This window comes from Amborella trichopoda, chromosome 12 (assembly GCF_054954075.1).
Source record: "Amborella trichopoda isolate Santa Cruz 75 chromosome 12, AtrichopodaSantaCruz75HAP2 v2.0, whole genome shotgun sequence".
Taxonomy (NCBI): Eukaryota; Viridiplantae; Streptophyta; class Magnoliopsida; order Amborellales; family Amborellaceae; genus Amborella; species Amborella trichopoda.
In genome coordinates, this window is record NC_142347.1 from 39798303 (window position 1) to 39823902 (window position 25600).

At 33.4% G+C, this 25600-nt stretch overlaps 1 protein-coding gene across 1 annotated transcript in view; it reads left to right on the forward strand.

The window, feature by feature from the left end:
* Nucleotides 1-25600, forward strand: part of LOC18446935 (TRAF-like family protein) — a 58140-nt gene that overhangs the window by 14375 nt on the left and 18165 nt on the right. Inside the window, exons 11-12 of the mRNA XM_011629722.3 lie at nucleotides 1453-1860; nucleotides 25085-25197. Of these exons, the coding sequence (XP_011628024.2) occupies nucleotides 1453-1860; nucleotides 25085-25197 (521 nt within the window). The remainder of the gene's footprint in view (nucleotides 1-1452; nucleotides 1861-25084; nucleotides 25198-25600) is intronic.

Genomic DNA, 25600 nt, shown 5'->3' on the forward strand with positions numbered 1-25600 from the left:
TCCATGGACATGAGAAAAAAATGGATTTCAACTTTTGGAAATAGTGTATTTTGTAACGCATTTTGAGACTGTCAATTTTCAAGTTTTCATAGATCTCTCAATCTACAGTATTTTTTATGCTTTAAAATTTATAAATAAAGACGAAAATATATTTTAAGAGTATCAAAAAGGTTTCCAGTATTGAAACCATATTTCTAGACACTATTTGAAGGTAGGCTCTAATTTGATTATTAAGAGCATAGGCTCTATACAAACCACACTATATATATATATATATATATATATATATATATATATATATATATATGTATACACACACACTATGGATCAAGATCCCATGTTAAATGGGATCCCGAGCCCTTATAATGAGGAGCAAGCTCCTGAGGAGGATCTACTCTAGGAATGAGGAACATGTCCCTGGAGCGGGAGCGACCCCTAGATAAGGCGCTTCCCTGGCTATGATATATCATTTCAACATATTCAGAGAGAATAATTGACGAGGCAGATTCTCTATGACCTGGGTCCTGGAAAGTTCCACAGTTTGTGTTGAATCTTTGCGATATTGTGTTTCTCCTTTCCCACCCCCAGGGGGTCTCTGTTTGCATTGCGTGTAATGTGTGATCTTCAAAGAAAGGATAAAAGTACATTATCTAAAGAAGTTTTTAAAATACATTTAAATATTAAATCCTTAAGAAGCTTTTGCATGTGGTTGGAAAAGCATAGATGCATGTAAAAATACTTCAGTCTATGATGTTAATAATTTATGTGACATCGATAAACTAGAAAAGGCAGAGGCGAAATTAGACAAATGAAGGAAATCTGAATGAAAATGGCCAATTCAAATAGTGTAAACTTGAGGTTCATGCAGCTGGTCGGTCATTGATATAGAGGATTTTGAGCCCTGTCACACTATTAACGGGCAATATTTTTCTAGTCATCTCTACAAGTTAATTAGTTATATCGTGGGGGTTTGCTCCATTGTTCAACTGTAAGGCCCTAGTTTGTTGATACCCAGGGACTCTTAGTTCAAATCCCATCGTGCCCATGAATAAAAGAAAGTTTGGATGTGGGGTTGTGGCCTAATTAACTTTGGTGATATTACACCTTTCAACAATTTCTTGCCAGAAAGTATCCCTCATCCACACCATAAAACCCCATGGCTTTTGGAGTCCTATTTAGTTGATATTTTCATCTTCAATTGCCAATACTAACCATATTAGCTTGCTTTTCCATAAGCATTTTTTTCTTTTGGGTTACATCATGTGGAAGCATGTTTTCTATACAGTTTTGATGGATGCCAGTCTATAATTGGTTGCTTGTGAATCTCTCTCTCATAGACACGCACAATATTAGCCTCTTCTTGTGAAGCTTGTTAACTTGCAGTATGCCATTATACAGTTGCTTGACAGTCAGTCTCTCTCTCTCTCTAACAATCATTGCTCCTGTTTACAGAAATACATACAGGACCTTGAGGCATCCCTACAGGAAGAGATGTCTCGCCACGCTCCCCTTTATGGAGCAGGCCTCGAGGCCCTCTCCTCCACTGAGCTCGAGACTGTTGCCCGCATCCACGAGGAAGGTCTCCGGCAGGTCCACACCCTCCTCCACCAGCGCAAGGCTGCCTCCTCAGCAGGCCCCACCCCTGAGGTCCTCGTCATGAACATGGACCCACTTGTGGGCCATGGTCCAGGCCCACCAATAAGTCTCTTTGGGGGCCCACCTGGCACACCACCACCATCTATGGCTCTTGGTGTTCCCCCTCTGATCCCTAATGGCCATCACCACCATCATCACCACCACCCCATGCAAGGAAATGGCCACATTAATGGGCCCCACCAGGGCCAGTGGTTCCCTTCAACCTGAACCCGCCTTGGCTTTGAGGGGCCCCATTTTCTTATATGCCATCCTTTTTCGGCATCTCGTGTAATTCTTTTGTTTTCTAAGTGTATTGATCGATCGACGTGGCTTTTCTTCTTTTTTCAGTATAATGGGACGACGACCCCCACCCCTACACAAGGGTTTTTCGTGGCATAGCTGTTTCTCGGTTCAGCCCGTTCCATTTGTACAGGTTGGTGCCCCTCAGAGTAGGGATATTTTGGTCAGTATACCTTTTCTAGAAAGTTAGGTTATTTTGGTCGATTGGTACATTTGCCCGAGCATGTCTGTTTTATCCTTTTGGATGCCTTAGCCAGAATGTAGGGTCATATTGGTCCAGGGGTATTGGTGTAACTTGGATGCCATGGCTCGAGGATAGGGTTCTGTGGCCATTAGGATGGATACCTTCTCACCGTATAATTTGCCTTTGCTTGAGTAGGGTTGTTCTGGTCATTTTGTGCTCATGCACTGGAGACCGGGCCCAATTTGGTCATTTGATGCACTTTCACAATGTCTGGAACGCATGGTTGTTTGGGTCACAGATACTCTATTAGGGCCAGTTTGGATGGACCACACTTCGTCTCTCAGTCCCTCTTTCCCTGATTGCTTGAGATATATAAGGGAAAATGGTTCTCTTTTATCTTTTTCGTCATTTCAGAATAAGCGGGATTTGGAACAACGCACCACCCATATGCGACCCGTTGCCACCCTTTCTGGAAAGTAGAGAGTAAGCCAAACATCTCCTAGTTCAAGTACAATGGTAGATTTTGTTTTTCTTTTTTATTTGGGGAAGACGAGCCCTTATTCGTTTTTTGAAATAGTTGAGGAATTAGTTTTTGGAAGGTATCAAAGGGTGGTGTCAATTGGAATGGAAACTAAGAGATTGAAGTATGTGGGTGCTACCACCTCAACTCCAGCCCTTTTCATCTCGAATGGTAGATTTGAGAATGGGCTCTAGGCAAAGAATGGAAGGTACTAGAATGTTGCATTTTACCAGGTTCCAAGTTAACTTTAGAAAAAAAAAGAAAGAAAGTAACCATGGTAAAATACCATAAATCATTGACGAGATGTATCCTACTTTTCCACTTAGTGCATAGAAGGGATTGGGGTTTTCTAAAACAATAAGCATTTAGGAGTCTGGCTTGGCCTTGGGGGGGGGATTCTTACGTCTGAACTTCTCAAAAAACAAAGTTAAAATAAAAGAAAATAAAACAAGACAGCATTTGAGTTAGCCTTTCTAAGAACAAGGTACGTCCAGCCACGTGAGCTTCGGCAATTCGATGGTATTGCCCTTGTGCCATTATCGTCCAATGCAGGTCTTTGAAAGACCCATTTTTCATGAAAGCAAGGTTACTTTGGATGCTCGATTTTGGACTTTTTAAATTTTTTTTTTTTTTTTTTTTTATCAATTTGTGAATAAATCTTGGGCATGGGTGTGGTTTGCATAAGGTTGCAACCTAAAACAATCCAATTAAGGCGTACTTCTAAATTTTATCATAAATATAATTTTGATATAAAAAATTGTTAGGATGGATTGAGAATCTATTGTCATCTCTAATTATAAAATTTTAAATTCTAAAAATGGTTCAAATCAAATTGATTTATAAGTATATGAAAATCTTGAAAATGGATGGTCTAGATAATGTGGTGCAAGATATATTGTTTTGCGGATTGAAAATCTTTCTTTTTCTTTTTGTATTCATGCATTTCGATGTTGAGATGATTGATTAGAGGGTTTTTCGATCTTTTATGATGGATTTTTAAAGTGCAATTTTAATTCGACATTTTAAGGTTATAACCTTAGATAAACTTTTTCCCATGGTCATTGAGCTTCTTTTTTTCTTGTTTATAAAGTAACTTGGTTATAAAGTAACATACAGTTAGTGAAATACCCATATTTCATAAACACGGTAGTTATCAATGGCAGGAATAGACTACACTATCCTATCAGTGGGGACTGCTGTCCGATCTAAAGCAAAAGGAAAATTGTTTCATGCGGACTGGATCGCATGACTACATATGCGGTCCAAAAAGGGTCAAGCATCAAAGATGTTTGCGATGCAAGTAGGTGTTCTATCTAAAAACAATGAAAACTAACGGTCCAAATGTTTTCTTACTAAAATTATTATTTCTAGCTTTTTAAATTTATTTATTTATTCAAATTCATTATCTCCATATTAGAGATTACATGGCCTTAAAAATTAGGTCTTAAAATCCATCTCAAAAATAGATTTATAAAGACGCCCACATTTCTACATATGCGGGCTTAGGCCACATAGAAACTAGGTCCAAAACAAAAACTAGGCTTGGTTGAAAACTGTTTAAATTAGATATTTGTCCGGTTTTGGCTAGTTGAACTCGTGGGTATTAACGGGTCAGATTGGCTAAATATATATTCAAATTCTTTTAAAGTTCTTTGTATTTTTAATTTACTATTTCCATTTTTCTTTTATTTCTCTAAAATGTGGGTCCAATTAACTATGGTTTGAACTAGTTTTGACTAAATCAAATCCCTTACTAGTTTGGTGGTATGTTTAAACTTGATAAACAATGGTATATACATTGTAACAAATAATAGAAATATGGAAAAATATCATTAAAAAGGGTTGAAACCTTTTATAAAATTATTTAAGGGGTTAGATGATTCCAATTAGGAGTGGCAATGGTTAGGTCGGGTTTGGGACCCTGGCCGTCAAAATTAAAATATCGATGTATATTTAAATATAAATTATATATTGTGACCTAAAATATTACCGGACTCAGACCTAGATCAGGCCTACCCCACTTAGAAGGAAAAAGAAGCATAGCAACCAAGAAAAAATGTGTATATCGCTCTCTCGATAATTGTAATCCCAAATAAACTCTTAAATCTATGGAAAGCTCATAGACCACCTCCAAATTAAAAGCAAGATATGTTTAGCTCATTATGTCTTTTTCATTGTTCAAATTACAATATTTATTATTATTATTTTTTTAATGATTCATCATCTACATGAAATTTGGGATGCTATGTTTAAAGTACATGTGATGTTCATGAGATGAGCGAGAGAAAGATGGAGGGAGGGAGGAAGGAGTTCAAAGATGATGGAGAGGGAGAGAGAGAGGCAGAGAGAGGAGCGTGTTAGGGTTTTGGATGACTGGGTTGTTAGAAAAAAAAACAAAAAAAATTGTTACCATTTGAACTCTGAAAAGGGTAAGTAGGGGGTTAAAGGTTATTTTTCTTGAAAGAGATCCACGGGTTTATTTCATATTATAATTAGGTTCATGACAAAGATGCTGCTATTCTCTCAATTTTTAATGATTCTATGTAAAGAAAATCTGGTCCTTGGTGGAGGTACATGTGTGGCAAGGATTTAGCTAGTGCAAACACTACAAATGTTGAAGGAAAAACACGGGGACTGGAAAGAGAGTTGGGTGGGTAACTTATAGGAGAGGATATAGGGAACTTGTGTAATCAATGGACAACAGGTAAATATTCTTATAGTCACCTTCTTGCTCCTAAGGGATGGAGGAGGCTAGGTTTTCCGAAAGGTGGATATCGGTTCTAGGACTCATGATTACTATGTATTTTTTTTATCTGGAGCCAATATTAAAATACCAAGTGCTACAATATTGAAATAGCCTGGAGTACTCCTACAAAAAGCTTAAACGACCTCCAACAAAAGGGTACCTATACCCAAAACTAGTTACACATAAATTAAGATGATGAAATTAATGGGATTTGATATGACAAAAATCTAACGTTCAGATTATCACTTTGGTAAATAATAACAGTAGACATGCTTTGAAGTGATAAGGAAAAGACCAATGATTTTACATCTACATTATGCGATTCATACCTTATATTGTGTGAGGCTTAAGAATTTGAAAAACTTATGATTGTTATTTAGATGATATGAGATAGCTTCATTGAGGATATGGTTTTAATAAAACATAATAGCTGATCAGAAATTCTGTAGTCAATCCCAATTAGTTGGAAAGAAGGCTTTGACGATGATGATTTAGATGATATGAGGTAGTGGTGGACCTGCAAGTAACCATGTAGGATACTAAATTTGTAAGAGTTGCAAGTGACAATATGGAAGTAGCCCAACTACCACATAGCTTGAACCTGACCCAAAAGCCTGTGGCTAGCATGGGCCCACTAATAGCTCTATAAGTCCTGTATTCTTGTATACATTTCCATTGTATACATTTTTTTCTCTAAGATTATATATTATGAGATCATTTACAAAAAGGTTACAATCATTTTTAGTCAATAGATGTAAACTCCAATAGATGAGAGTGTGTAACACCATTCACGAAATTTTATTTTATACTTTGTGCCCAAACAATAGATGAAAGTATGTAATGTCATTGTTGAATTTGAATTTTATTTCAAATTCAACAATCATTGATGATTGTGACCTCATTGTATTAAAATAAATTCTCATTGTATACACTTCCAGTCTTATGATGTTGGATATCGGCAAAGTTCGATGAAAATCAACAGTCTTTGAATCTTTATTATACAGACGCTATTCACATTTTGTACGTCAACACATAATAATACCAATTTTTTATGTTAATTGAAAAAAAAAAAAAAAAACAACACGACGATATGATGATGACGATGCTTCAAGTTCTTAAGAGTATGTTGTTTCCTTAGCATCATCTTAGACAATATTGTTGATGGTCATGTACATGATACATGTGTACATAACATGCATGCATCCAATGACAAAGGATGCAAGCACACATGATCATGCCAGAATAAAACATGCCACTGCAAATAGATGGGGGTATATTGGTGATGGATTGTTTATAAAGATATTATTTATTTTTTGTATATGGAGATCACAATCATTTCGGTCCCTTAAAATTCTGGGACTTCGTGAATAGACATAAAGTTCAAAAAAATAATTCTCGGACTTCGTGACTCATCCCAAGCCATCCAATTTGATATCCAATGTGTAAGAATGATTGTGAATTTCATATACAAAAGATAAATTATTTATTTTATAAACAATCCCTATTTATAAATACGCCATAGAGGCATCGATGCAATTACTTATTGATGAACCCGTACTATACTTGGAAAAAGTTTATATAAGGTTTCACATTTGTGGAAATAAGGTTGCAATAATTTAAATCTTTAATTTTACTTAGACAGTGTAGATTCGACAATATCTTAAAAAATATATCATGTATTAACATTGTCTTAAAAAATATATCAAATCTACACTATTTAAATAAAATGAATGAATGATATAGAGCATCAAAACCCTATTGATGTAAATAACATTGCAACCTTATAAAAGCCGCACCTATTAATAAACAATATAACTGAAGGAGCATCGTATCATGGTAAGAGCACGGCATCATGGTAAAAGCACAGTCACAAAGGTCATCAACATCAGTTGATGGTCATGGACGAAGGAGTGTAGCCAAATATGCCGTTTGTTCAATTTTATGCCCACTCCTTTCAATGTGAGGTGATGATCCCCACGACCATCCCCTCACATTGACCATCGCCTCGTCTGTAGCCCCTCACAATGACCACATAGAAGAACGTTGATTCGTCGGTATTGTGTATATTATCATGGTCAGCAAGTCTCCACTTCAAACATGGCTTTTTTTATAAAAAAAATCTCCAATTTTTTGAAGTCTATTATAAACTCCAAGTATTTTCTAAAAATCTCAACAAAATCACTTTATATATATATATATATATATATATATATATATATATATATATATATATATATAGAGGGGGAGGTTTGTTTAGAGTTAACAACCCCTCAAAATATAAAGGTTCAAGTTAGAAGGGGTTGTGATAGGTGTATTTATCAAAACAATCATTACTTTTTTATTAAAAAATTATTTAAATAGGTCACTTTAAAATTAAGCAATAACAAATTTGAAATTTTCACAAAAGTACAATGGAATTTTGGAAGTTAGTGTCCTAAAACCAATGGTTTAAAAAACGGATCGGTGACCCGGATCGGGCTTTCAAAAAACCGATCCGGATCGGCGAATCGGCGATCCGGATCGGGAATCGGGTGAATCGGTTAGAATAAAGCTTAAAAAAAATTCGAAAAAATTATTAAAATTCATTATAAATATTGTTTTTTAGGAATTCAATAAAAAATGAGGGTACTCCATTAAGAATTTTCATGTTTTTGAATGAATATGCGAATATTGATATGTTCTTTCCCTGCATGAACCGCCATTCAACATTTAATTTACAGTATTTCGTGCTCATCCCTACACTGTTGCTGTTGGGACTCGATATGTGAATAATATGGTTGGGATAGGGTGGCCTCAGAATCATCATCTCTCTCATTTTCTCTTTGAATAATATGGATTAAAAAAAAAAAAAAACAAATTTTCAAAAAAATCAATCATGGATTAAAAAAAAAATCACAAATTTTCAAAAAATTCTATCATGGATTACAAAAAAAAATTCAATCATGGATTAAAAAAAAAAATCACAAATTTTCAAAAAATTCAATCATGGATTACATAAAATTCGATCATGGATTACATAAATTCGATCATGGATTACATAAAATTCGATCATGGATTACAAAAAAAAACAAAAAATTAAATCATGGATTACAAAAAAAGAAAAAAAAAGTTCGATCATGGATTACAAAAAATTCAATCATGGATTACAAAAAACTCTATCATGGGTTACAAAAACAGCAAAAAACAAAAAATTCAATCATGGATTACAAAAAAAAAAACAAACATTTCGATCATGGATTACAAAAAAAAAACAAACATTTCGATCATGTATTACAAAACATTCGATCATGGATTACAAAAAATTCTACCATGGGTTACAAAAAAAAAAAAAAAAAAACAAAAAAAGCGATCATGGATTACAAAAAATTCTATTATGGGTCACAAAAAACCAAAAAATTCGATCATGGATTACAAAAAAACAAAAACAATTCAATCATGGATTACAAAAAAATCGATCAAGTATTACAAAAAAATCTATCATGGATTACAAAAAAAAAAAAAAAAAAAAAAAAAAAAAAAAAAAAAAAAAAAAAAAAAAAAAAAAAAAAAATCCGTATGGACTCGCCGATTCACTGTTCGGACTCGCCGATTCCGTACAATGAATCGGCGAGTCACCGTGAGGAATCATCCGGTTCTCTCTAGAACCGGACGATTTCCGATTTTTCAACCGATCCGGTCCCTTTTCGCGAATTCTGAGTCGAACCAGGCGAGTCCGGTTCGACTCGGCGTTTTTTAAAACGCTGCCTAAAACATTATTTGTAGAGTGTCATTGTCCTTTAGTTAAAATTTCAATTTTACCCCTTATGGAGATAACAAAAATACACATTGTCTTATAGTAATATTTACAAATTTGCCCTACAAAAGTAATTTTTTAAAAAAAATAGACAACAACATTAATAAATCTACTATTCAGAACTCTCTCTATCTTGAAACTTGGTAATTTGAAGGGTTGAAAAGTTTAGAATATTCATATATATATATATATGGCAATAATTTCATGCAACCGTTGTATAATAATATGATGCAAAAACCTTAAAAAACCATCTTAAGGCCATTTGTTTGATCCAAATTTCGAAATATACACTCTTTTCATTCTATTGAACAATTACAAAAAAAGGAAATTTTGAAAACGCCACCTAGAAAGTATTTTTTAGCCCAATTAACATAGACTGTTCATTTTGGTGAGATGCTTAGATCTAAGCCTTAAAATGATTTTTTCATTTCTAATTTTTTTGGATAGCTTTATTATCATTATATAAAAAATGTTAAAAGAAAAAAAAAATTGATTTTGAGTTTATAAAGGGTAAGCTCTTGAAATTCACAAAATGAATGGTCTAGATTCGTTTTTGGAAGGGACTCATTTTGTCCATATCTAGGGTTCAAATTGAACCTTTTTTTTTTTTGGGATTTATTATTGAGATGAAGAGAATTTGTGTGCAAAAGTTGGGGTCATACAAATACCACAAACATGGTTTTGTAGAAATGTCGTTGCATTAAATTATTGTTCAGGTATATATATATATATATATATATATATATATATATATATATATATATATATATATATATATATGGGTGTGGTTTGTATAGAGCCTAGGCTTTAAACAATCAAATTAGAGCCTACCTTCAAATAGTATCGAGAAATGTGGTTTCATTACTGAAAATATTTGTAATAGCCTTAAAATTTATTTTCATCTTCGTTTATAAAGTTTAAAGCTTAAAAAACAGTGTAGATTGATAGATCTATGAAAACTTGAAAATTGACGGTCCAAAAATACGTTACAAAATACACTAGTTTCAAAACTTGATATCCATTTTTTTCTCATGTCCATGTATCTTGATGTCGAGATGATCAATTTGAGGATATTTGGGCATCAAAACAACCTCTTGTAGTGAAATTTTTTAGGTAGGCTCAAATTTGATTGTTTAGAGCCTCGACTCTCTCTCTCTCTCTCTCTCTCTCTATATATATATATATATATATATATAAAAATAACTTTTTAAATAAGGAAAAAGTTTTTATAAAGTTGAGGCCCTAAACAATCAAATTAAGGCGCACCTCAAGAAATCAGTAGAAGAAGGTGTTTTGATGCTAAAAAATCCTTAGATCTGATCATCCTGACCTTGAGATACATGGGCATAAAAAAAAAGGACTTCAAGTGTCACACCCGAAGAATTTACAATACTGTTATTCCTGAGATGTGACAGTCAAAACATATATACATCTCTTGATAGAACAAATTTACAGTGACGAATCCTTACAAAGTAACAAAAAAAAAGTTTAAGCACAACTATAATATCTTCCAGAGTTGATCCTGACGAGTAGTCAAAATGAAACCACAGTTATCCTGAAAAAAATGTTTACCATAATTTGATGAGTTTGGCTACTCAGTAAGTGATCATCATAATCCTAAAAATAATCATGATTGAAATATATCAATATTTTCAAAAGGAGATCGATTAACATAAATGCATTAACAGTTTCACATTAAAAAAAAGGCATAATTAAGTATAATCCGAATAATTGAAATGCATATAACATTTTAACAGTAGTGCATAATTCAAAAGATTTCACAAAATACCCTACTAACGTCCCAAATAGGTCACCTATATACCCCATCAGCGTCCTGATGGGTCCACTTAATCCCTATCGGCGTCCCATATAGGTCCACTTAATCCCTGCAGGTCCACTTATACCTCACCGGCGTACCGGATGAGTCCCACTTGTATACTTAAAGTATTTCTAAATCTCTTTAAACATTCGAAAGTAGCAATATCATGTACTCAACATATCACTGAAATCATTAATATAAATTTCACTGAAACCATTAATAACAGTCACTTTCAATAACATTTCAAAAATAACCAATCAAATATTTTCGGCTCAAATTTAGAAAGATAGCAGTTCGTAAAGACATTCTAGCATAATTGTCAGAAAACAAAAAAAGAAACTTTTAATAAGTGATGGTCCATATGAGCATAATGGTCCCTAAGGACCATCACTACTTTCAAAAGCTTTTGGTTTAAAGCTTTTGTTGCCTTGCTCTTGCCAGGTCCACTAAAGGACGTGGGCTTTAAGCGTTTAAAGTGTAATTTAACGGCTACACCTCATGTGTGAGGTGTAACTTAATAAAAAAATATAATATAGTATTTTAAGAATTTAAATACGAGAGGCGAGGACTCCCGCCCTAAAAAATTTTGAGATCTCTCTCTCTAACCGAATTTTTATCGGAAGCTCCCTCTCAAATATTTTAGGTAAGTGACTTCATTATCTTGAAAAATAATCTGTTTTTTTTTAAAATGAAATGAAATAATTATTTCTGTTTATTATTATGAATTTTAGGCGCGATAAATTTTATGCGCAAGTGACCTCATTATTTTGAAAAATAATCTTTTTAATAAAATTATAATATTAGAAATTGTAAATGCTGTAAATTCTTAGAAATAAATTTATTTATTTATTTTTCTCGTCTATTGTTATAAAATTTTAAAAATAAAATTATTAGAAATAAATGTGATATTTCTGCTGTTAGTAAAATTGTGAGATTTCTTTCTACTGTTTTTTAATATTTAGACATTGTAAATTTTATGTGCAATGACTGCCTTATTATTTAAAAATTGATAGTTTTGCAATTGATTTATAGCATTGTTGTGAAATGTTTAATTGCGAATTGACATCTCATAAATTGTGATAATTTCGTATTCTTGAAATCCTATAAGAGTTTTTCTATACATATTAAACTGACAATTATGCTAGAATGTCTTTACGAACTGCTACTTTTCTAAATTTGAGCTCAAAATATTTGATTGGTTATTTTTGAAATGTTATTGAAAGTAACTGTTATTAATGGTTTCAGTGAAATTCATATTAATGATTTCAGTGATATGTTGAGTACATGATATTGCTGCTTTCGAATGTTTAAAGAGATTTAAAAATACTTTAAGTATACAAGTGGACTCATCAGGTTCGTCGGTGAGGTATAAGTGGACATATCTAGGATGCGGTCGGGATTAAGTGGACTCATCCGGTATGTCGGTAAGGTACAAGTGGACCTGCATGGATTAAGTGGACCTATCTGGGACCCCGATAGGGATTAAGTGGACCCATCAGGACGCTGATGGGGTATATAGGTGACCTACTTGGGATGCCAGTAGGGTATTTTGTGAAATCCTTTAAATTTATGCACTGCCGTTAAAATGTTATATGCATTTCAATTATTCGGATTATACTTAATTATGCATTTTTTTTAAAGTGAAACTATTAATGCATTTCTGTTAATAGATCTCCTTTTGAAAATATTGATATATTTCAATCATGATTATTTTTAGGATTATGATGATCACTTACTGAGTAGCCAAACTCATCAAATTATAGTAAACATTTTTTCAGGATAATTGTGGTTTCATTTTGACTACTTGTCAGGATCAACTCTGGAAGATATTGTAGTTGTGCTTAAACTTTTTTTTGTTACTTTGTAAGAATTTGCTGCTGTAAATTTGCCCTATCAAGAGATGTATATATGTTTTGACTGTCACATCTCAGGAATAATAGTATTGTAAATTCTTGGGGCTCAAATTTAGAAAGATAGTAGTTTGTAAAGACATTCTAGCATAATTTCCAGTTTAATATGTATAAAAAAACTCTTATAGAATTTCTAGAATACGAAATTATCACAATTTATGAGATATCAATTCGCAATTAAATATTTCACAACAATGCTATAATCAATTGCAAAAAGATCAATTTTAAAATAATAAGGCAGTCATTGCACATGAAATTTACAATGTCTAAATATTCAAAAACAGTAGAAAGAAATCTCAAAATTTTACTAATAGCAGAAATATCATATTTATTTCTAATAATTTTATTTCTAAAATTTTCTAACAATAGACAAGAAAAATAAATAAATAAATTTATTTTTAAGAATTTACAGCATTTAAAATTTCTACTATTATAATTTTATTAAAAAGTTTATTTTTCAAAATAATGAGGTCACTTGCGCATAAAATTTATCGCGCCTAAAATTCATGATAATAAGCAGAAATAATTATTTCATTTCATTTTTAAAAAGAACGGATTATTTTTCAAGATAATGAAGTTACTCACCTAAAATATTTGTGAGGGAGCTTCCAATAAAAATTTGGCTAGAGAGAGAGATCTCAAAATTTTCTAGGGTGGGAGTCCTCGCCTCTCGTATTTAAATTCTTAGGATACTATATTATATTCTTTTATTAAGTTACACCTCACATGAGGTGTAACCGTTAAATTACACTTTAAACCAGTGTTTTAAAAAATGGCGAGTTGAACCAGACTCGCCCGGTTCGACTCGAAAACAAGCGTGCCTATGACGGTTCCAACCAAACACCGGGAACCGGCCGGTTCTAGAGTGGAACCACCGGTTCCCATCCGGTTCAGACCGGTTCTAGAGTGGAACCGTCGATTCCCATCCGGTTCAACCCGGTTCTAGAGTGAAACCGCCGGTTTCCATCCGGTTCAGCCCGGTTCACACACGTAACACATGACACATGTGCGAGCGTGCCCCACGCACACTCACACGCGCACATGTGTGTCCAAGCGCACGTGCGAGCGTGCCCCACATACACTCACACGCGCACACGTGTGTCCGAGCACACGTGCGAGTGTGCCCCACGCACACTCACACGTGCACACATGTGTCCAAACACACGTGCGAGCGTGCCCCACGTACACTCACACGTGCACACGTGTGTCCGAGCGTACGTGCGAGCGTACCCCACGCACACTCACACGCGCACACGTGTGTCCAAACGAACATGCGAGGTTGCCCTAATATTTTTATACACATTTTATAATTTATATTGCATAGGTATTTATATACCAAATTTGAATACTCATCTTTCGATGTAGGATAATTTCCAAACATCATTAAATAAAAACTAAATGTAAATATAGTCTATTAATCAGCAGTTTATAATCACATATAGTTAGGTGGCTTGATGGTTATGGCTTTGAATTTTTTACTTGAGGTCCCTATGTCGAATCTCCTTAGGCACCCCATTGGGTATGTGTTGCATTTGAATCCCCTTGGGCATGTGTTGCATTTTTGTTGTGTATATAGTGGTTGGTATAAATATTTTTGTTGTTTTCGAATCCCCTTGGGCATGTGTTGCATTTTTGTTGTATATATAGTGGTTGTTATAAATATAAATAGTTTTGTTGTGTATATAGTGGTTGGTATAAATATAAATATTTTTATAAATAATATAAAAGACATAAAAAAATGAAAAATAAAAAAATTAATTTTTTATATAACCGCTAATTTTTGTTGTATATAGTGGTATAATTATTTTTGTAAATAATATGAAAGGTATATAAAAAATAAAAATAAAAATTTTATTCTATTTGAAATCTTCATCTTTCTACTAACAATCTCTTTTACTAAATTTATTATAGAAACCTAAAACAATAAATTTTTGAAAAATTAAAGTGTTATTTTCAAAATTTGTACGCATTTTATTAATTTTTACATTGATAACCAAATCTTTTATTTTATTTATGAATTTTTACATTATAAATCATGTAATGTACTATTTTTGTTACAGTTGTCAATAATACATTTTAAATTAGATAATATTATAAAATATTTTTAATTTGTTATTATTTGTCTAATAAAATAATTATAAAATGTAAAATAATAATTATAATTTCAGTATATAATATTATAATTAGTGAGGTTGTAATAATTTTGGATTATAGTTAGTTAGGCTGTAATAGTTTAGGTTTTTTTAGCGGGTTAGGGTTTTTCGCCAAAACTAGATTTTAATGGCCATTCTTTCATTGATTAGTCTACTCTTTATAATAGTCCATATATAATTATATATTTTATCCATGATAATTCTATGATTTTTCTTTTATGTGATGCAAATTTAATAGTTAAAATAAATTTATACAGAGAAAGAACATCTCAATATTCACAAATTGATAAAAAAAATGAAAGTTAATAATGTAGTACCCTCATTTTTTATTGGATTCCTAAAAAATAACATTTATAATGAATTTTAATAATTTTTTCGGTTTTTTTTGAAACTTTAATCCGATCGATTCAGCCGATTTTCAATCCAGATCGCTTATTCACCGATCCGGATCGGTTTTTGAGGTGCCTGATCAGGATCACCGATCCGTTTTTTAAGCCATTGCTTTAAACGCATAAAGCCACGTCCTTTAGTGGACGGCGAGAGCAAGGCGGCAAAAGCTTTAAACCAAAAGCTTTTGAAAGTAGTGATGGTCCTTAGGGACCAGCATGCTCATATGGATTATCACTTATTAAAAGTGTTTTTTTTTGTTTTTTTTTTTTAAAAAAAAAATTTTAGGATTATTACATCAAGTTTTCAAAATTGTGCATCTTATAGTGCATTATCTAGACCGTAAATTTTCAAGATTTTCAAGTGTTCATAAATCTTCCTAGTAGGCACTATTTTGAAACTAGAAATTTCATAATTAAAGATGAAAATAAATTTGTCAATTCATCATACAAATTTTTGGTGTTGAAAGGACATCTTTCGACACTATTTGAAGGAACCCTTACTTTGATTTTTTAGGGCCGCAGCCTTATACAAACCACACCCTTTAAATATACATCTACTCTATAACTTTCTTAAAATTTCCCTTCTCTTCAACGGTATGATATTTTTGAGTTCTGTTTGTAAGATAAACGCATTAAAAGTGGGATTAGTTTTTAAGAATCTTGATTTGACAAAAAATTCCCTTAAAAGTATCCACCAACTTATTCCTATAGTGCCTGTCTGGGTCCTTGGATTTTTCAATTTTGAGAAAAATCAATTCTGGAATTGAGATTTACTGGAATTAACATTTTTTGGAATCTGGTGTTTGTTTGGATTGCATATGGTAGAATTCAAGAAAACACAAATCCCCTGTTTGGATTGCCTGAAATATCCTTTTTTTGGAAATGTAAATCCTATCTTTCTCTCTCTAAGATATATTCTCTTTCTAAAATTGATATAGTTTTTCACTAAAATTATGAAACACTCTCTTTCAAAAACTTTAAATTTGAAATAGTTTCACTCTCTAAAAAATTTGAGAAGTTTCTCTCTTGAAAAATTTTAGATACTTTCTCTCTCTAAAGTTTGATATAATTTTCTCTAACTTTCTCAATCAGAAACTTAAAATTTGTGATAATTTCTATCTATTAAAATTTTTAGATAGTTTCTCTCTCTAAATAATTTCAAGTAGTTTCTCTCTCTAAAATATGATATAGTATCTCTCTCTAAAATTTTAAGGTACTTTCTCTATCTAAAACTTAGAATTTGAAACACTCTAAAAAGTTTGAGATAGTTTATCTCTATAAGAACTTTTAAGTTCTTTCTCACTCTAAAATTTGATATAGTTATTCTCTATAAGATTTTAAGATGCTATCGCTTTCTAAAACTTTAATTTTGCATTGCTTTCTCTATCTAAAATTTTCAGGTAGTTTATTTCTCTAAAATTTTGAATATACTTTCTCTCTCTAAAACTTAAAATTTGATATTATTTCACTATTTTAAAAGTTTGAAATAGTTTCTCTTACTAAAATTTTTGAAATAATTTCTCTCTCTTGAAGTTTTAAATACTTTTGCTCTAAATTTAGATATAGTTTCTCTCTCTTGAAGTTTTAAATATTTTCTCTCTAAATTTAGATATAGTTTTTCTCTTTAAGAAATTGAGATACTTTCTCTTTCTAAAACTTAAATTTTGAGATAATTTCTATCTATAAAAAATTTGAGATAGTTTTCCGCTCAAAACAATTTCCGGTAGTTTCTCTCTCTAAAATATGATATAATTTCTCTCTCTAAATATTTAAAGTACTTTCTCTATCTAAAACTTAAAATTTGAGATAGTTGTTTTTAAAATTTTTTGAGGTAATTCTCCCTCTAAGAAATCTTAGGTTACTCTCTCTAAAATTTTAAGATGTGTTCTCTATCTAAAACTTTAATTTCGAGTTGGTTTCTCCATCTAAAATTTTTAGGTTGTTTTTTTCTCTAAAATTTTAATATATTTTTTTTCTCTAAAACTTAAAATTTGATAGAGTTTTTCTATCTCAAATTTTTGAAATAGTTGATCTCTCTAAAAAATTTCAAGTACTTTCTCTATCTAAAATTTGATCTCTCTCTAAAGTTCTAATATATTTTCTCTCTAAAATTTAAAAGTTAAGATAGTTTCTCTTTTTAAAAATTCTCAGAGAGTTTTTCTATCTAAAATTTGATATAGTTTCTAACCTTTAAAATTTTGGTATGCTCTCTCTCTCTCTAAAACTTAAAATTTGAGATAGTTTCTCTCTCTAAAAATTTTGTGATATTTTCCTCTAAAAATAATTTAGTTTCTCTCTAAATTTTAATATAGTTTCTCTTTCTAAAATTTTAAGATACATTATCTCTAAAACCTAAGATTTGAGATAGTTTCTCGCTCTAAAATTTTATAATGCTCTCTCTAAAATTTTAAATTTGAGATAGTTTCTCTCTCTAAAATTTTGAGATAATTTCTCTTTAAAAAATTCATGTATTTTCTCTCTATAAAAAAATTCATATGCATTTTCTCTCTAAAATTTGATTATAGTTTCCCTCTTTAAAATTTTGATATGTTTTATCTCTTTAAATTTTGATATAGTTTCTCTCTCTAAAATTTTAATATGTTTTGGTTCTTCTACATGACAATAGGTTGTTTCCATGAAATGTCAATTCTACCTATTTTGATAAACTTGAAAATTCCAAAATTTAGGCATAAAATGAACATTCAAGAATTCCATGGAAATCTCAATTCTAACAGTGTTGTCAATTCTAAGCGAACCAAACATGATTACCCAGCCTATTCCTGGAAAAGTGACTTTTAGAAATCTGAATCCGAAGAACTCAACAGGCCCTTAAGTAATTTGTATTCTAAGAAAAATGGCACTGCAAAATATTCCCAAAAAAAAATATAATATAATTTATATCTCAAAATAATATGTAGAATTAGAGGAAAAGTGAACCAATAAAAAATCTTCTATTTCTCCCAACCAAGACCATCATTACCAAAGAGGAAGAGAGAGTCACAACTAAAGATTTAGGCAGATGAGAATCAGGGATGAGATTCAAATACTTGGGTTCCTTATGTTACTTCTCTTTGTACTCACCTTTTTCGAATTTTTTTATTTCATGCAGCAAAACCATTTGGGGGAACAACCATTTCCACATTTTTTTAGTTTTTATATTTTTATTAACTGTAAACTTATGCTAGTGGCCTTTCTGCTTTTTGAAAATCAATCCTTTACCTTGGGTTAAAATTCTTGTTAATTATTGATGTATAGTTGTATTCTGTTGTGGCTGTTTCATTACATGCACCCAGTAAAATCATCATCTATTTTGTCTCGTGATAATGAATAGAACATTGTTACGTTTCGAGGAAAATTTCGACAAAAATTTGTCAGCAAGAGTCTAAATGATACCAGGCTAGGACATAGAATTATCATTTAATGACTTTAATGTGCCGGTGAGGTTTCTATTAGGCCTAAGGTTCACAAATATAAAATAAAGCGTCATCTTAAATCCATGTCCTGAAAGCACTTCGGTAAGAAAAATCTCGATGATGTCTCTAAAATCAATATCTAACATCGACAATAAAATTCGAAACTCAAAAAATGGTACATATATTGCGGATCTATGAATACTTGTTTTTAGGTCGAAATAGACGATCTAGATAATTTGTTACAATAAAAATTATTTTTAGAGCTTAAAATCTTATTTTTTACGCATCCATAATATTCAAACTAAAATAATTGATGTAAAGGTTTTTCAATGCTTGAATTATAATTTTAATAATTGATGAAAAGGTTTTTCAATGCTTGAGTTATAATTGTCTATGAGTATAAGGTGGGGCTTTACTTATTTTGATGGGGGCTGCGAACAATTTTCCTACAATGAATGTAAACAACATATTTTTTGTCTTCTTCCATTTTTACATATCTTATTTTTCACTCTATTTCTTATGTCAAATCCAAAATATTCACCTGACTTTCAACTTGCCAACTTTTTGGAGATCCATATTTTTACATAGACTTTTTTGCCTCCAATTTTTTGGACTAAAATATCAGCTTTTTGATTCGCGGGTACGAGGTTATTCCCGCCTTCCTGCTATGTATGTAATCAAGTGGGAAAAGCGTATTATCCTCCCAATAGCACGACCATGTGGATCATCACAATCCACTCATTTGACGGCCCACTGCCTCCATCACCCTCTTTTCCATTGATGAACGGCGAAAACGTCTAGGTCATGTTAGGTGTCATGACCATATAAATCATATTACCTAAATCGTATGTTATGCTACAGTAAGAATGAAAGAATATGATTTATGTTAGCGACATAACACTTGAAAGATGATGATCATATGTATGAAATGGAAAAAATTTATAAAGAGCCAAGGCTTTTTTTTTTTTTATATAGAAATTCCACAACTTTATTGAACTAAAATGTAATTACAGAGTCCGAAATAAAAACAAAAAGAAGGGAGGAACCTCCTTTGGTAAGAGAGTCTGCCACTGCATTAGCCTCATTGTAAACATGAATAAAAGAAATAGTAAGAGAGGAGCAGAGATCCAAAATCTGCAGCAATAAAGCCTTAAAGTCCTATGGAAACAGTTGTTCCTTTTTGCACCACAAAATCACATTAAGATAATCACCGTCAATGATGAATTTAATCCCTAGCTTCCTCTCCACAATAGTTTGTAACCCAAAAAGGAGGGCTTATAGCTCAGTATAATTAGCAGTCATAACCCCAAGTAGCCCCGTATGCAAAAAAATCACATTGCCAAGCCAGTCGCGTAGCACCCCTCCAAATCCTGCTTGTCCCAGGTTGCCTTCAAACTACCATCGAAGTTAAGTTTGGACACCCCAGCTGGCGGAGCCATCCATCTGCCTATAGCCCGACATTTATAAATATTGAAATGGAAGATAGTATTCAAGTTTCTCATGACATCCACTTCAGTGATGTCCTTACCACATGGAATAATAGAAAGATAGAGCCATATAGCATGTAGAATTCTGTCTCGCACTTTTCCAACCACAAAAAACCTTGTACTTTTAGAGGTAAAGGCTACTTCCACAAGCTGGCAAGTACCGGCATGGACCATCTGACTCTATCATTGAACAACAAGTGATACATGGATTTGACCAAATAAAACCCATTTTTGTCAATTTCCCAAACCACCTCATCAATAGCATCGACATCTTGAGGAATGTACACCTCTTCCAAAAGCACAAGTAGATTAGAGTACTGAGAGAGCAATAAGTCTGAAATCCTATTATAAGGGAAATTGAGATTCCAAACAGTGTGATCAACCCTGTGCACCACATTATCTAAGATAGTAGCATCCTGATTTGCTATCTTTTGAAAAACGAGTGGGAAAAGTAACTTTAGAGAGTAATCCCCAACTCATTTGTGGTGTCAAAAGGAAATTTTCCTGCCATTACCAACACACTACCTAATGTCCCTTTGCATAAAGCTTCCACAAGATTGTATAGCCTTCCAACAAGCCTACAATCTTGTACGTCCTCTGAAAGTACCTACCCACATTCCAAATCTGTCAGTACCATACTTCGAGGCAATCACTTGATACCATAGATGGTTTTTAAGAGTCAAACTCCTCCACCACCACTTGCATAGAAGAGCATGGTTAACCAATTTAACCTTCTTTATGCCTAGGCCCCCTTCTTGTTTAGGTGTACATACCCTATCCTAACGAAGAAGGTGGACCTTTTTATTTTCTATTGAAGAACCCCAAATAAAATTTCTCATCATGCTTTCAATTTTCTTAGCAACCGAGGTAGGAATCTGCAGGAGAGATATTTGGTAAATTGGCAAATTAGACAGACATGCCTTAATAAGCGTAATCCTCCCCCCAAAAGACAAATACTTAAACTTCCATAGATCTAACTTAACTTGGATACGCTGTATAATTTTATCCCATACTGCAATGGGAAGTCTCCCATCAGATAAAGACATTCCCAAATAAATAATAGGGAAATAGTCAACCTTACACCCAAACTCCTGCACTAGTAATGCAACATTTTCCTATGAGCAATTAAGGCTCACCATACTTGTTTTCCCAAAAATTATTTTTAATCCTAATGCTACTACACAACACTCCAGAAAAATAGCAATATTAGAGATTAACTTATTAAAAAAGATTAAAGGAAAACCATTTGGACCAGGTGTCTTATCACCAAGCAAGGCAAAAACTGCCTTTTTTAACTCCTCCATCGAAACATCCCTATCCAAAAAAGCAATGAGATGTGGAGGAATAACTTTAAAGCCCACCCGACTTAAAGTAGGGGTATGTGACACTTTCGAAGAGAAGACCCGTTGAAAATGATCAATAATCGCTTTGGATAGACTCTCATTATCCTCAGAATCGACACCCTCCATCGACAAACCTAATATATCATTTTGACGTCTTCATGGCTTTGCTATAGCATGAAAAAATTTTGTGTTCAAGTCTCCTTCCTTAAGTCACTTAACTCTTGACTTTTGTTTTCAATACTCCTCTTCGACCCTCCTAAGCTCCTGCAACTCATAAAGCTTTGTACTTCTCTCCTCCACCAATTCATCAGACCAAGTACCATTTTGTTGCGCCGAAGGGCCAATGGATTTAATGGAACCCAACACCTCATCAATATTTTTCCCAATAGAATACTGCTTCTCCTTTTTCCACTCTACAAGCTTGTGATTAACATTAAACAACTTCTTATGCAGTTGAAAGTCAAGAGACCCTCCTGTAATCGAATTTTCCTAGGTGCTTTTGATAATCTCCCGAACCTCTTTCTCCATAAGCCAAGCAATTTCCAAACGGAAAAGTTTAGAGCCTCCCAGACAAACCTTAGATGTAAGCAATATCGGAGTATGATCCGAAGAAAGTCTAGGAAGAGCTCTAACCGAAGCAAGAGAAAATCAATCACTCCATTTAGGGGTCACTAAGAATATATCAATTTTAGACATAGAGAGCAAAAAAGAGCTCCCATTAGTCCAAGTGTATTTTGCCCCTGGTAGTGGTAAATCGATGAGAGCATTAGATTCAATGAATCTATTAAATAGACGCATAGAAGTCGTAATTGCCCCTCATTAAAAGTCTCTTCCGGCCATCTTGTGAAATTGAAATCTCCTCCAATATAAATAAGAAATTGAAACTGAGAAATAGTTTCAGACATAGCCGAAATGAAACACAATTTTTTAGCATACTTCTACAGACCATATACATTCATAAGACCCCATTGCAAATTAGCTTGTGGACCCACAAAACCAACTAGAATGAAGAAGTCATTTTTAACCACTGAAAAGGAAAGCAACACAGTTGGGTCCCACACGATCCAAATACCCCCTGGTTGTCCTACATAATCAAACCCCACAAAATCTACTGCCCCTAGACCCTATACCTCCCTAACCCTAGACAAAGTAGGGCTCGGGAGTTTGGTTTCTTGCAAAATCAGGGCAGTTGATCTATACTTACTTGTTAAAAACAAAACATATTTTCTCCTTTTGGTGCCCAAATATCCTCAAATTGATCATCTAGACATCAAGATGCATGGACATGAGAAAAAACGGATTTCAAGTTTTGAAAATAGTGCATTTTGTAATGCATTTTTAGATTGTCAAATTTTAAAGATTTTCAAGTTTTCATATATATGCTCGATCTACATACAACTTTTGAAATTTTAAATTTTATAATTAAAAATAAAAATATATTTTAAAGCTATCACAAAAATTTCTAGTATTGAAATCACATTTCTCAACACTATTTAAGGTTTCTTTGCACAATTATACCCGTACATGTATGGGAAGGGGCATGAATCCATGCATCCATTTCACATGCATGCGGCATGTGCTGATCACAAATACCATTCTGATCACAGAGGTGTACCAGAAATATAGCCAAAAAGACTGGGCATTTCTCTAACGTCAAAAAGCATCGAATTCGACGAGAGGAGTTATAACAACGGCACGAGAAGGCTAAGAAAGGCCCAGCCTCAACGAGAACACGCCACGTGTAGGATTTGTCCAAGTGTCATGGGAAAACAGGAGCTAATGGAGCCCGGGACCTGGGTTAGGCGGTAACCACGGTTAGCTCATTAACCATGGAAGCGATAACCGTGGTTAATCCACGGTCTTTTAATTGATTTTAACAGAGTAATGATTGTCCGTTATTGACCAGCTCCATTCCCGGGGTTTCTTCCGCCGACCTTTTTACTCTGTCTCCACTGTTACCAAAATCACCTCTCTCTCTCTCCCATCCTTGGAATAAATGGCGGTTGAGGATTTTGGCCTGTAAATGAGTTTATTGAAGAATCAGAGCTCAAAGGTGAGTTAAATGTTTCGTTTTGAGCCTCATTTCTTTTTTGACGATCTTTGAATCTTGTTTGTTTGATAGGTTTAATGGCGGAGAATTAGGCTTTCTATTCTATGTTTCTGTGTTTTTGTTAGTTTTTCCTCGATTGCAAGGGTTAAATGGAGGAATTAGACATGATTTTGGTCTCCCCTTTCTTAATTTTTGTTCAAGGTTTGAACATTCCTTTCTGGCTAATGCGTCAATCGTTTCATTGAATTCTTTCTCATTGTTCTTCTTGATTTCACTGGACTAGTGGTGTAAACTCAAGCTGTCTTTCATGATTTTAGTTTCTGTTCAAATTTACTTGTTTGATTCCATAACCTTAAGCATTTTGTTGTCAATTCTCGTCCCGAGATAAAATTCATGGGAAATGGAAGAGGAATGTTGAAAAATGGTGAGGTTCCAATTCTTCTCTGATCAAGTCGAGTTAAATGGATTCTTATTACTGGTTATTCGTCACGGGTTCAGAGTACACGAAACCGTACGACACAACCAGAGCGTTTCGGCAAATAATTGAAAGTAGGTCCAACTGTAATTTTTCACCAAAACAAAACGCTTTACAGAGAGAGAGAGAGAGAGAGAGAGAGCTTTTATAACCTGTAAATATACGAAAGTTTTTCTTTATCAGAGTTCATAAGGCAATGAATGATCGTTTTCCTCCCATCAGGAAAAAAAGAAGAAATAATGTTCATTTTTCGTGAAGACGGCATCGGAAACCGAGAATGGAAGACAAAAAGCGTTTAGAAAAATAATTGATAGGAATTACAGAACAGAGCCTTCTCTGTTCTCTCTTATCGCTTCTCATTTGTTCTGTAAAAGTGCTGGAGATCGCCCTGTTCTGATCGGTCTTTTCACTCACTCATTTTTACATATTTCGTTTTTCTGTTTGTCTCTTCTTCCTTTAGAGAGACAATATTCACATTTTCTCTGTTTGATCTGTGCTTCATTTTCTTATTTCTTGTTTCTTGGTAATGCCTTTGTCCGTTATTTTACAGCATAGCCCGTGTTTCTTGATCCGAAATGGTTTAAGGTTGGACTCTCATGCATATATCGAGTAAATCCCATTTAGAAGTTTCTCTTTCTTTCTCCATCAATCAATTTCTTCTTTTCTCTCCTTCATTAGTACTGGCACTTAAGAGTAATTTAAAGTTCATTTTCTTTCTTTCTGATAGATTAAGAACTGTGATTCAAGGAAAATTTAAATCGAATCACAGTGCCTTTTGGCCTTTGATTTCATGTGGTTTTTTTACCAGAGGCTGAGCTGGAAAGTCAAAAGGAGGGGGTTTTAGTTTAGTTTTCCTCTGTCTGACAAAGACTGATTTTCAATACGCTGCCTTTTCATACGAGCGGGTTTTGTCAGCAATACGTCAAGCTTTCCTCTCTCTCACTGCGCAAATGGCGAGCATATGAATTCTGGTGCATCGGGTACTCTCCCTCCTCTTCTCGCTCTCTCTCTCTCTCTTAATTTGATGGCATGCCTCTCTCTTTCTCTCTCTCAAATTGAAGTCCTTCCTCTCGCTCTCTCTCTTGACAATAGTAAACATGTGGTGTATGTGTGTTGTATGAATTGGGGCATCTGCTTTTTTCTCGTTAATGGGCGGTGGTGAATCATTGGGGGCATATGCGTGTCCGCTATTGGAAAGTACAGTTAATCCCCACCGTCCAGTAACAGATCGTGGACCACCTGTGGTGTACAAAATATGCCCCGGTAGTGTATGGTTCACATTCCCTATAATTTTACCCAAATTTTGCTCTATTTTCTCATGAGAAACTTATAGAAAGGATTTTCATTTCTTTTTCGGGTTGGTGACGGAAAGAACGGATTTCT